General features: G+C 34.8%; 1 protein-coding gene across 7 annotated transcripts in view; it reads right to left on the bottom strand.

Moving 5' to 3' along the window:
* LOC141492535 (phosphatidylcholine translocator ABCB4) overlaps window positions 1–13,825 on the bottom strand; it is a 112,898-nt gene that overhangs the window by 57,305 nt on the left and 41,768 nt on the right. For all 7 annotated transcript variants that reach the window (XM_074192900.1, XM_074192902.1, XM_074192907.1 and 4 more), the window contains 3 exons: window positions 10,737–10,861; window positions 6,653–6,824; window positions 3,650–3,763 (listed from right to left, as the gene is read on the bottom strand). In XM_074192900.1, coding sequence (XP_074049001.1) covers window positions 3,650–3,763; window positions 6,653–6,824; window positions 10,737–10,861 — 411 coding nt within the window. The remainder of the gene's footprint in view (window positions 1–3,649; window positions 3,764–6,652; window positions 6,825–10,736; window positions 10,862–13,825) is intronic.

Below are 13,825 nucleotides of genomic sequence, written 5' to 3'. Positions count from 1 at the left end.
TTGATTCTCTCCTGTTCCACACTAAGAAGGCAAATAAAATACCAATAATTCACATGAAATCAGGCAAAACATATTTCCATAATAGTTATATTGCAAAAAAATGAGAAAATTATATTTCAATGTTTCAATGTGCACTCAGAGTTTATCATTTCTCTCTGAGGTAGATAATCTTTTTTTTCATCATGAGTCCTTTTGAATTATCTAGGATCATTGTTTTGATACAAGACTTTCACAACTGATCATCATTACAATGTTGTTATAACTCTGCACAATGATCTTCTGGTTGTCCCTTCACTTTGCATCAGTTCATGTAGGGCTTGCCATGATTTTCAGAAACCACTTCTCTCATCATTTCTTATAGCATAATAATATTCTATAATGCTACAATTTAGAGGATTTTTTCATATGGCTATATATAGCTTTGATTTTTTTCTTTTGAAAACTGCCTGTTTATATCCTTTAACCATTTATTAATTGGGTAATAAATCTTTTAAAAAATAAATTTGACTCAACTTCATATATATTTGAAAAATGAGGCCTTTATTAGAGAAATTTGCAGTAAAATTTTTGATATTACTTCACTGTCTATGATATTCTTTAGAAAAATGTAATTTCCCTCATTATCTCTCTAATTAGGTCTATTTTTACTTTTGATGTCCACAGCATCATATAATCTAGTCCCTTCCTACTTCAGCAATCTGAGATCATAATTGCTACTCTTGTTTTTTTTGCTTCAGCCAAAGCATTTATTTTAAACCTCTGTGTGTCTTTCTGTTTCAAGTATGACTCTGGATGAATTCTAGTTTCTAATCTGCTATTTGCTTCTGATTCACAGTTATGAGTATTAATGGTGTATTTCCCTCTCTTTTATCCTTCTCTTCTCTTTCTTTTGACTCTGCTCAAAAGTCTGTTTCACTTCTGACCACTCCCTCCCTTAATTTACCTTTCCTTTTATCATCCTTTCCCTCCCCCATATCACTTATATTTTCTCCTCCTATTTCCCTATTGAATGAGATATATTTCTATATATAACAGAGTGTTTGTATATATTTTTACCTCTTAGAAACCAATTCTGAACAGAATGAAGTATTGCCTGCCACCCTTCCCCTATTCCCCCCTCCACTATAAAATCTCTTCTTTGTATGTTTCTTTTAGGTGAGAAAAATTTCCCCATTCTACCTTCCCCCCCCCCCAACCCGGTATATCCTGCTTTTTCATCCCTTCATTTAAAAAATACTATCTCACATAATCCATCTATGTAGATTCCTTTTAACTGCCATGATAATAAAAAAAAGTTCTTAGGAGTTACATGTATCATTTTCCCACATAGGAATGTAAACAGTTTAACCTTATGGAATATCTAATGATTACTCTTTCATGATTGCCTTTTTATAATTCTCTTGAGGATTGTGCTTGAATATTAAAATTTCTTTTCAGCTCTGATCTTTTCATCAGGAATGCTTGAAAGTTCTCTATGTCATTAAATATCCATTTTTACCCTGAAAGATTATACTGTTTTTCTAGGTAAGTTATTTTACTTATTTTGCTTTCCAGAATATTATATGCTAAGTCCTCCAATCTTTTAATATAGAAACTGTTAAATCTTATATGAAATTGACCATGGCTCCACAATTTTGAATTGTTTCTTTCTGGTGACTTGTAATATTTTTCCTTGCCCTCCTGGAAGCTCTGGAATGTGACTATAACATTCTTCAGAGTTTTCATATTGGGATCTCTTTCTGGAAGTGATTGATGGATTCTTTCAATGTCTATTTTGCTCTCTAGATCTATGATATCAAGGCAGGTTTTTTTTTCTTTGTTGATATAAAAATCAAGTGAGATAATATTTGTAAAGCCCTTAGTGTAATATCTGTCATATAAAAGGTGTTTAATAAATATAGATTCCTTTATTCCTTCCTTCCCTATCTGTGTGACCTGGGGCAAGTAAGCTAGCTTCTCCAAGTCTCAGTTTCCTTATTTGAAAAGTCAAGGGGTTAGAGTTGATTACCAGTAAGGTCCCCTCAAGTTCTAGGTCTATAATTCTATGATTTACCACATCAATTTATAGAATACATAAGTGTAAAAACCATTCTTGATTCATTAACTAAACAAAAAAAAGGGCTATGGTCTGGCCCTCAGACAAAAATCTAGCCTATACTGGGATTGTGAAATATTTTTATTACTGTCTTTTGTAATTAAAAAATGCATCTGGTCAGTAAAGCTCAAAAATAAAGCTTCCTTCTCTCTCTCTCTTTTTTCCTCTTTCTCTTTCTCTCTTCTTTCTTTTCTTTCTCCCTCTTTCCCTCTCCCCCTTTCTCTGTCTCTTTCTCTAGCTCTATCTCTTTTTAAAATCTAGACTTGGGGTTTTGATAATTATCAAGATAAGTGCCTCAATTTGTGAATTGACTTGATTCCTATAAACAAGGTCACATCAGCATATTAAATAAAAGTGTCATAGTTTGACAAAACTGACCTAAAGCCAGATAAGACTCAATCACTCTAAACATTCTATAGTCATGCCAATAACATGATGCAAAGTATTCTACATTGGACAACAGGAAACCATAATAACTAGTTTGGCCATGTTATAGTCCATTAATCAGGGTTTGATTTTGATTTATTTCAAGTATAACCACTCAGATTAAGTGGTGAGTTGGCCTCAAAATCTTTTGGAATCAGTTGCTCTCAAAATGGAATCTCAGATAACATTTTTATGGTGCCTTAAAGTTGACAAAGTACTTTAGATATATTATGTCATTTGATTATCAAAAGTGAAGTAGGTACTATAATTATTATTTTGATTTTACAGATGAGGAATCTGAAGCTCAGAGAGTTCTCCATGATTAAATAGCTAATTAGTGCCTGAGATGGAATTCAAACCCAGATCTTTTCAACTTTAAGTCTAACACTATTCATTACTGCAATCTGGGTCCTTAAAGGGCTGAGGGAAGGAAGGGAATAAGCATTTATGGAGTGCCTACCATGTACAAACACTGCCCTAATTATATGAATATTTTCTCATTTGATCCTTGTATCAGTCTCAAGAGATAGGTACTATATTACCTACATTTTACAGTTGGGGAAACTGAGTAATCAGATGTTTTAGTGATTTTCCCAGGGTCACACAACTTGTAGGTGTCTGAGGTCAAATTCACACTCAGAACTTCCTGACTTCAGGCTTTCATTCTATCCTCTTGAACACCAATTGCCTCCTTAAAATGCCCTACTTGGAGAAAACATAATGAATATCTCTGCTGAACCCACTACTCATCAAAGGTTGGTCTAAATATTAGAGTCAAAATAGGAGAGTCATTAGGATGTGAAAATTTCTTCTCTTTACAAATATTCAAATAAACAAAGATGCCATTCCATTAACCTACAATTGAGAGAAGCTGACTATCTAATCCTTTTTACATAAATATCCTTAAACTTAATTTAATTTGACAATCCTCAATGCAGGTTTTTTTTTAGGTTTTTACAAGGCAAATGGGGTTAAGTGGCTTGCCCAAGGCCACACAGCTAGGTAATTATTAAGTCTGGATTTGAATTCAGATCCTCCTGACTCCAGGGCCAGTGCTCTATCCACTGTGCCACCTAGCCACCCCCTCAATGCAGTTTTTAATTTGTTTTAAGAAAACAAATGACTTACATTATCAATAATATCAAAGATTGCATAAGCTGCTCCTCTGGCATTAGCAAATGAATCAATGCATGGTGCAGCCTGACCAACACTGAAGGCTCCTATTAAGATTGAAAAAAATACCTATGGAGAAAAGAGCAGGAGAAAAATATGAACAGTCAGTTCTAGGATCATAATGACATCTAGTAAAACTTAGCTAACTGGATTATTCCAAAGCAGTGTTGAGACTAGGGGCAGAGCAAAGTTACATATGACTTAGCAAAGACATGCTTTATAACCTGTCAGATTTCATTTTTCCCTAAACTAATACATAATATACACACATAAACATATATATATACATATATGCACATATATGTGCATAGATACACATATATTTATGTACTTTTGCAGTTCAACAAACAAACTTCAAATATAACTTTCCTAATTAATTCAGGGTCAGATTTTCTTCCTAATTTCCCTCATTCTAAGGCTGAATCTATGGAGAGCAAGCCTTTTCTTACAAAATGTATCTCCATCGTCTGTTTCCTCATCTGTAAAATGAGGCAGTTTGACTTAATGATCTCTGAAGTCTCTGCCAGCTCTACATCTAGGATCTTAAGTTTTATTTATTGTTCTCGAATGATTTGTTTTCCTCTGTAGAACTATAGGAGATGCTATAGATAAGACATATAGGAGCACGGGCCATAGCAAACCAACAAAGAAGTTTGGTCTACACAATTTTCTCACAAAAAGTGCAGTTTGAAATTAATATTTTGCTAAGCATGTTAAGATTGAGATAAAACACATTAAGACATTCCAACCCAAATATTCTGTTTGGGGATTCCTTGGAATTAACTTTGGGCTATTGTCTAAGTATATCCAAACATGTCACCTTTATATTTGAATTTTTTTTCACAAAGGGAATATATATTTACATCACTCAAGAATTTTCAGGATATGGTAGCAAGAACATTGATTATTATATTATTTAACCTGCCTGAGGAAAGTAGAAATGTATATGTCCTCATAGAGATCTGAAAGGGCTATCTAGTCTAACCCTCTCATTTAAAAATTAAAGGAACTGAGGCATAAAGAATTAAGGCGTTTGTCTAAGATTGCTTAGGTAGTGATGAGTAGCGTGATGGATTTGGACTCTGATACAAAACTCACTATCTGCTCAATACTGCTTAGTACAATGATTATAGTTCAGAATGAGGACTCTGAGTCATTAAGAAAAGGTTTCATTATGTTTAATTAAACCTGCTCAAGAAACTAAGAAAGCAGATAATCTTGTAAAAAATATAGTTATTAAATTTATTGTTTATAAATTTATTATATTTGCCATAAATATTTAACTGCCTCCTAAGACAAACCTAGAAAGATTTTTGGTTGAACAAAATGAAGACCCTACACCAGATGAGCTAGGTATTATTCCCTGTCCCAAAGCTCCCAAAGATTAGGCATTAGGCGGGGCCATTAAAAAGCAGAATTTGTAGCAAACCTCCATGGGTCTGCCATGACAGAACTGATTTGATCCCGGTTCTTATTTCATCTCTTAAATGATTTCCTAGGTTTGGCCACAGGTCTAGCAGGTCCTACTATCCATTTCCTTTTAGATATCTCTTTTCCTTTTTTCTTTTTTTTCTTTATTTTTTTAAAGAAAGATTTTACCCATTTTGAGTTTTACAATTCTTCCTCCACTCTTGCTTCCCTCCCCTCACCCCCATAGAAGGCACTCTGCCAGTGTTTACATTGGTTCCATGTTATACATTGATCTCAGCTGAATGTGACAACAGAGAAATCACATCTTTAAGGAAGAAAAACAAAGTATGAGATAGCAAAATTACATAATAATATAATGGTTTTTTTTCCTAATTTGACGGTAATAGTCTTTGGTCTTTGTTCAAAGTCCATAATTCTTTCTCTGGATACAGATGGCATTTTCCATTACAGATAGCTCAAAATTATCCATGGTTGTTGCACTGAAGGGATGAACAAGTCTGTCAGGGTTGCAGATATCTCTTCTAACCTGACAGGTTGCACCTTCCTACCTGCCTGAGCCTAAGCCCAGCCCTCTAGTGATGATTAGATTTAGAAATTGGTTCTAACCAATCTCTTTCTCAGATTACTTCAATTCAAATGGTACTCCTCTGATCAAACACTAGCTCAGCTGTCTTCCTTTTCTAAGAATTTAATTTAATTTTTAATTTTTGAACTTAAACACCAAATAAATCAGTTCTGCTTTGCAGAACTGAAAAAGAACTGTATACAAAACAGTTTTTATATTGTTTTATATAAACAGAGATATAATATAGACTTGCTACTAGCCTTCTGTCCCTTAACACTTGGTATTGGCATTGGTCTATCTGCCCCCATCAAAATTTGGATCATATCTCCTGTCTAATTGAAGTTATAGATCTTAATGGATCCTAGATAGTGATATGTCTAATCTACCATCAGTAAGGTAAGTGCTTGGAATTATGTGCTATTCATTCATTCAATAAATATTTATTGAGCACCCACTATTTGCAAGATGTTATATCAAGTACTGAAAGAGTAATGACTTGCCCTGATCCAACCACTCTTTCTTTTAAATTAATAATAAACCTTCTTGATACCTTTTACTTTATAAGCACAGACATTTCCAAAATTACTTCACTACACCCAATCCAATGTGGTTGCTTCTCTAACAACAATAAAATAGTTAAGCAAAACCATCTGACTCAGTGAGCACATTGGATGGTGCTTGGAACATGGACCTCTCTACTAAAACTAGGTCCCCATTAGGTGTAGTGACATGCATTTGCAAAAGGGGCTCCCTAGGGCTATGGGAGCTACTGCTCACTAAAGACTTGAGAAGGAAAAAATGGTCTACACAATGATAGAAATTAAAACCTTAATGTCAAAGTATCAAGAGGGCAAGGAAAAAGAAACAAAAGGTTTATGGAAGGGGAAGGAAGGGGAAGTTGGGGAAGAAATAACATTTTTTTTTCCAGATTTTCAATGGATAGTGCATAAGTATCTACTTACTGTAAGTGCATTTCCAATAGTATATTCCTTGGATATGACTAGAGTAGATCCATACCAGAAAGCCAAGGCATAGGATGCATATATTAACAGGAAGGCAATGCCCATAGAAATGTTTGCTGAAATCGCTTTCTTTATTCCAATCTTTTTTGCATTTTCTAAATGTCTCTGATACCTAACAGAAATTGAAGAGGGAAGAAAAAGTAAGAATAAAAATTAGATTGTGCATATTAATCATCAGATCTAAAAAAGCCCAAAGAGTTTGAGGATCCAAAACCATGACAGTCCCAGAATAGTCTTGATTAAAGCAGTTCAAACTTGGGATAACCCAGGATCAGAATAGATACTCTGAACTAGTCCAGATTCATCTCTCTTGGCCCATAACTGTAAAGAGCACTATTCCTGGGGAAAGTCCAGAAACTGTCTCTGACAAATGGGCTTATGTCTTCATTATTCCTATAGTCAGACCACTGCTTTCAGGGGATAAGCTGATCATAATATAGAGAAGAGGTAAAGGCAAGCTAGGCCCCAAAATCCTAAAGCTATTTTGCAACCTTAAAGAGTTTAAGATATAATAGTTCAATTTATTCCTGCAGCAAGGACTCTTCACTCCATACTAAATAGTGCCGCATAGAAGCCTTTTCAGTATTACTGTATTGTCTCTGTGCCAGATAATCATAAAAATGGAAATTACGTTTGAAAGCCTGATGGGAATTGAGAAGGAAGGATCCTCTTGAATGTGTGTGTGTGTTTGTGTGTATATGTGTGTGTGTGTGTGTGTGTGTGTGTGTGTGTTTCTTCTTAGATTTACAACCAATGGAGGTTGTAATTGTAGGTTTATTGTATTCCTCAGTTACGGAGAGAGGAAGGGAAGTTTTCTATTTCCTATGATTAAAGTTAAATTTTGAAAAATCTAGATCACATGATACTTAGAAAGAAGAAAGCAAACAAGAGGAGAAAACTACCCACTTATAATCATCAGATGGAGAAAGTGACTGCTACTCAAATACTGTTATTATGAATCTGAACTGACCATATGCTAATTCTACAATTAGTAAATGATAACTGAACCTAATTTGTCAACGTAAAATTATAATGTAGCTCCCTGATGTTTAAAATATTTGACATACATAGTTTTGTTTTAGTGTGAAAATCTTTGGAGTGAAGTACGAATCAAGGGATCAGTGTCCTTGATCTAGTTTGACCACTGATTCTTTCTGGACCAGGATTTCCTCAGTTGTAGAATAAAGGAACTGGACTAGATTCATTCATTCATTCATTCATTCATTCATTCACTCATTCAGAATTAAATCTCCTTTATCTGCCATGAATTCTGTTAGAGAGTCAAAGACAAATATTAAACAGTCCCTGTCCTCAAAGAACTTATACTGTACTATTGGGTGATCACAAAGGTCTTTTCTGGCTCAAAATTCCATCATCACTGTCCTACAAAGGTCACTTTCTTAGTCTTTCATGAAATAAGACCTATTTGAACAGAATAAATTGACTTATAATTCTTCCATAGAAAACATGGTAATACATCCTTACGTTTTTTTTAGACTCAGAAAGTTGCCTGAGACTGTGAGAGGTTGGGTGATGCCCAGGTTCACATGTCAGAATGTATCAGAAGCAGGATTTGAACCCAAATCTCTCTGACCCCCAAGACTGGCTTTCTATCCATATGCAACTTGTTAATGTTCTTCTCTGCTGAACCTGGATCTCACAAAGGAAGAATGGTACAGTAACTTAGGCTTCATCATTCGGCATCTGCTACTGTGCTTATCCATCCTTCCAGTAAGATCTAATATCAGCAGAGAGCTTACATAAGCATCCCAACCCAAGGGGTGGATGTTCCATTACTGCATTCACTTTGGCTACTTGCTTACCTCTAAAGGAGGCAGCAGTGATTACCCTGACCTCATGTAGTCCAAATGAGAGTCAGAATAGTCTGAGGAGAATATTGTGTTCAAGGAAGCAGCAGCAAAAGAAAAAGAAAACAAAATAAAAGGTTAGAGAATAGTGAAGATGTGAGGAAGAAGGATTTAAGGAATAGGAAGAATGGAAAGGAAAAGGAAAATATAGATCTTCATGGATAGTAGATGTATCTTTTATACACATCCTTCAGGTAGCAGGTAGCCTATTAAAGCCTAGAGAGTTCAAACATTCAGTGTAATTTCCTTTTGCTTCTGGAAGTTACAAAGTTTCCCCACTGAGATGTTCAATTTAAATTGTGGGGTCTACCAGGTCTGAAACAGAATCCGCAGTCCAGAGTAGAGAATTTCTGCACAATCTACAGCTCAAGTGGATGGTAAATTCTCATGTTTTCCTGAACACATATTAGGGACTGCTAGAAAGGGAAATGAGGGGTGTTCAGGAATCTTTGAACCACTCCTAGAAAACCCTCATTGAATTTTTAAGGAGTATGAAAAGACCAACATTTTTGCAACTTGAATTTTAAAAAACTAAATCATATTTTAAATATATTAGGCTGTGTTTACTATTTTAAAGGAAATCTGGATTTATTTCTTCTTAAAAGCAGAGTCTTTTTTTGCAGCATGAATCACCCCTCTGTCTTCCCATCTCCAATTTAGATGAGAAGGAATGTGATGAAGTGAACATGAGTGCTACATTTGGAGTTTTAAGCCTCTAATAACTATATGATCTGGTACAAGTCACTGATGCTTTCTGAAAGTTAGGCTTCTTTTCTATAAAATGTAATAATGCTTTGTACTCTCTGGCTCCCAAGGGAGCTGTCAGGAAAATTGTTCTTGAGAAACTTTAAAATGTTATGAAAATATGAACACATATACTCATAAGAATAGATCTGGAAGGAACCTTAGTGGAAATCTAATCCAACCCTATCACTTTGCAGATGAGGAAACTGAGGCCCAGAGAGGCCACTAGGATTTAAATTAAGGCCCTCTGGTTTTATATCCTTTCCCCTTATATCATACTGTTATGAATGTCTAGGTTTTGGTTGATTGGGTTTTCTCAATGTGGTACAAGAGATAGTGTTGGACCTGAAATCAAGATGACTTGGGTTCAAATCTGACTTTAGACACTTACCAGCTGTGTGACTCTGGATAAATTACTTAACCTCTGTCTACCCCAGATTCCTCAACTGTAAAAGGAGGTTAATAATAGCACCAACCTCCCAGGGTTGTTGTATGGCTAGTGAAAGATTTCTTCTTACTTATAGTTGTGAGACTCAAACAAGATGATACTTGTAAAGTGCTAAGCAACATTGTGATGATCAGCTATGATAGAATTGGCTCTTCTCAACAATACAGTGATCAAAGACAATTCCAAAAGACTTGTGATGGAAAATGCCATCCACATCTAGAGAAAGATCTATGGAGTCTGAATGCTAAGCAAAGTATGTTATTTTCACTTTTTAAAATTTGTTTTTTTTGTTTTTGTCTTCCTCATGGTTTTTATCCTTTGGTTCTGATTCTTTCACAACATGACATATATGGAAATATGTTTAACATGATTGTACATGTTAAACATTGTATATCAGATTGTCCATGTACAACATCGTATATCAAATTTCTCACTGTCATGGGGAGGGAAGGAAGGGAGAAAAATGTGGAACTCAACATTTTACAAAAATATAACTGTTGAAAACCATCTTTACATGGAATTGGAAAAAAATATAAAAGAAGAGCTTAGCACACACAATAGGCACTTTATAAATGCTTGTTTCCTTGCCTTCCCCTTCCTTTGAAAGAATGCTATCTTTAATTCATCAGATCTACAAAGCTGCTCCACAGATAGATCAGTGGAGAAAAGATCACCATTAGGAATAACCAACCAGTCCCCACCCCATCCCTCCAAAATTATCCCATTAGAATAGGGGTGGGGAAGTTTTTTCTGCCAGGGCCCATTTGGATATTTATAACATCAGTCATGGACCATACAAAAGTATCAGCTTAATTCACCCCTGAAAAGTTCCTAGATTTATTGAATTTTGAATCTCACATGTAGTTGCCTTGGCAGAGTCAGACCAAATAATTTCATCAGCCTTACAACCCACATGCCAGATGTTCCCAGTTCCTGCTTTAGAGTGGAAAAAGAAAATCCTTACCTTTCAAGTTCTTTGTTTTGTCCCCCGAAGGCTATCACAGTCTTAATGGCAGACAGTGCCTCCTCTGCCACTGCCCCAGCCTTAGCATAGGCGGCTAATTCTTTGTCACTAAATGCAGACAGTATCTGGAACGACAATAAAACCCAATCACATTCAACTTCTTTGAATTTAGGGAAAATTGAAGAGATACGTTCATTAACTTAAGTAACTTCTTCCTTCTTTCAGTCTGACCATTACCCCAATTCTTCTTGGTCAGATCAGGAGAGAGGAACCTATTAATGGGTTAGAAATGATTTACGCCTTTTGATAAGAGAAAAAAAATTAAAAATAAGAAGGTTTAGTGCAGTGTATTTTTTTTTCAGAATTGCTAATTAAAGAAAGATTTATGATGGTTTCTCATCTGGAAGCATTAGACCAGCCAGTAATTTTTTTTTTTTAGTTTGCTGCTGACTCACAGTCCAGTATGTCAATGATAGGGCTATCATCCTAGACATCACCTCATCCTCCTCATCCTTGGCCCTCTATCCTTTAAATCTACACAAAAAGAAAAGTCCTGTCATACTGGATTTACTGAAGAGCCAGGGGAATACAGGGGGAAAGTGACAGATTTTGGAATCAGAATATATAGATTAGAACCTTTATTGAAAGCCTGTCTTGTTATCTCAAAAGTTAGTGTGAGAGAAGTCCAGGTAGGCTCACTGAGACCATGATACCAATTGTGGTTGTAGTTTTGGCAGAGTGTGTTTAGAATTGTCTGATCCGATTATCTTTCAAAGGCAGACTCAGTTCTAATGGCTCAGGGAAGGTAGGACTCACACTAGTGGCAGTTTTCCAGAAGAACTATAAAAGAAATTATCTTCACAGATTATCTAAAGTTTCTCTTTCTTTTCTTATCAAAATTTTCCTATCATTTCCTACAATCCCACAGGACAGTAAAACTCAATAACTGATTTTGCCTCCTTTTTTTCCTTTATTATGAATATAAATTAGAATAATTCCTAATTTAGGACAGTAAAACTTAAAAATTTCATCTCTTTCATCTTTTATGAATGACAGTGATAATAATTGTTGACCTACTGTAGATCAGCTCCCTTGCAATGAAATGCCCAAAAAGCAGACAAAAGAAGAGAGGGGAGAGACAGACTAGGAAGCATGGTTCACAAGATGAATTTTCAGTCCCAGGAAAATTAAAATTGACTGTAGAGTCTGGAGTCAATCTATCAATGTAAACAATTTATGTATTCATTTATTGCTGGGAAAGAGACATTTATTATATTATTCTAAAGTATTCTTCCCCCAAATTTTGGTTTCCCTTACAAAAACAAAATTAGTGTTTATTTAGTATATATGATATATTTGGGAAGTTGATCTCAAAGTTCAGAAGGCCTGAGTTAAAATCCTATCAGTCAGTGACACATATTAGTTCTATAACCAGAAGCAAGTTACTTAACCCCCAAGTGTCCCAAGAATCTAAGACTACAAATCTCAGAGTAGGTGTTGATGTGCTTTGGGTGAAGAGACTTCCTCATTAGACATTTGCTACACCAAATATAAAAATTCAACAACATATTGTCAGTACAAAAACAACAACAACAAAATAGACCTAAACCTTGCAGAAAAAACATTGCATTTACTTTTGTGGAAATTTCTTGGTCTCTTCTCCTAATCCAAAATAGAATGTCCTCTTTGAGGACATCTTCTTTTTTTGTATTTAATACCCCCAGAATGTCCAGTACTTTGTGGTCTTGAATAACTTGTTGAATTGAATTATTAAACTGTCACAGATGCTAAGAATATATAATATTTTATATAGAATACATAATACTTTATAACATTTTTATTTAATTTTATTGGTTGATTTGCCATGTATCAAATTGAATGATGAATATTTATACTTAAAGCAAATATATATATAATATATAGATATAGATATAGATATAGATATTTCTGTGATTGGCTTAGTTAAAATCAACTCAACAATTTATTAAGGATAGAAATTTCAGAATATTCCAAAGGCCAAGCTGCATCAATTAATGTGATATATTTGTATATTTTATTGATAGTAAGATGAAAATTTTTATTTCAAAATAAAATAATAACATTTGCTTGTGGTTATATTTATTATTTATTTTAACTATTAATTCATTCATTATAATTATTAATTATTTATATTTGTGTACATTTACACAAGCAGGAAAAATTATAGTTAAAATAGTTGATTAGTCCTCTTAATCATCTACCAAGATACTATGTGATAATATCACAAATGTAGGTTAAATTGAATAAATGAAATTTTATTTTAAAAAATTTTAATCTGTCATGTTTTGAAATAGGATGAATCTAGCGCCATCTAGATATGGCTTCATAAAAAAGCATATATGGGTTCTCAATAACAGCAGACATTTACACAGCAGCAGAGGGCTTGCAATATACTTTACAAAATTAGCATCTCCCCCCAATTTTGATAATGTGCTCTCCCCTCCCCATCTTCTCTTTAGATTAATCTTTTTTTTGGTTTGTTCATATTTTTTTTTTAGGTTTTTGCAAGGCAAACGGAGTTAAGTGGCTTGCCAAGGCCACACAGCTAGGTAATTATTAAGTGTCTGAGACTGGATTTGAACCCAGGTACTTCTGACTCCAGGGCCAGTGCTTTATCCACTATGCCACCTAGCCTCCCCCTTGTTCATTTTGTTTTTGTGAAGCAATTGGGTTATGTGACTTGCCCAAGGTCACACAGCTAAGTAAATATCAAGTGGGTGAGGCTGGATTTGAACTCAGGGTCTCCTGACTCTAGGGCTGGTGCACTATCCATTGAACTACTCAGCTGCCTTAGGTGCACATATCTTTTGACTGTTTTCTTTCATTTATTTTCTATCAGCTAAGAAGATCTCTTTTAACCAGTGGCTGAGCCAGAATTCCAGGATATCCTAAAGTTAGAATCTCTACACCTCAGGCTTCTTCCTCTTACTAGACTTTTACTACGTTTTTTGTGTCCTGAAGAGTAGGTTAAGGGTTGGAGGGAGGGGGAGGTTAACCTATCCCTCCTCTTCTCTGTCTCTCTTTTTCTGCCACTGACCCCACAGGCTAAG

This window comes from Macrotis lagotis, chromosome 7 (assembly GCF_037893015.1).
Source record: "Macrotis lagotis isolate mMagLag1 chromosome 7, bilby.v1.9.chrom.fasta, whole genome shotgun sequence".
NCBI classification, from domain to species: domain Eukaryota; kingdom Metazoa; phylum Chordata; class Mammalia; order Peramelemorphia; family Peramelidae; genus Macrotis; species Macrotis lagotis.
This window is presented reverse-complemented; position numbering and strand designations above follow the sequence as displayed.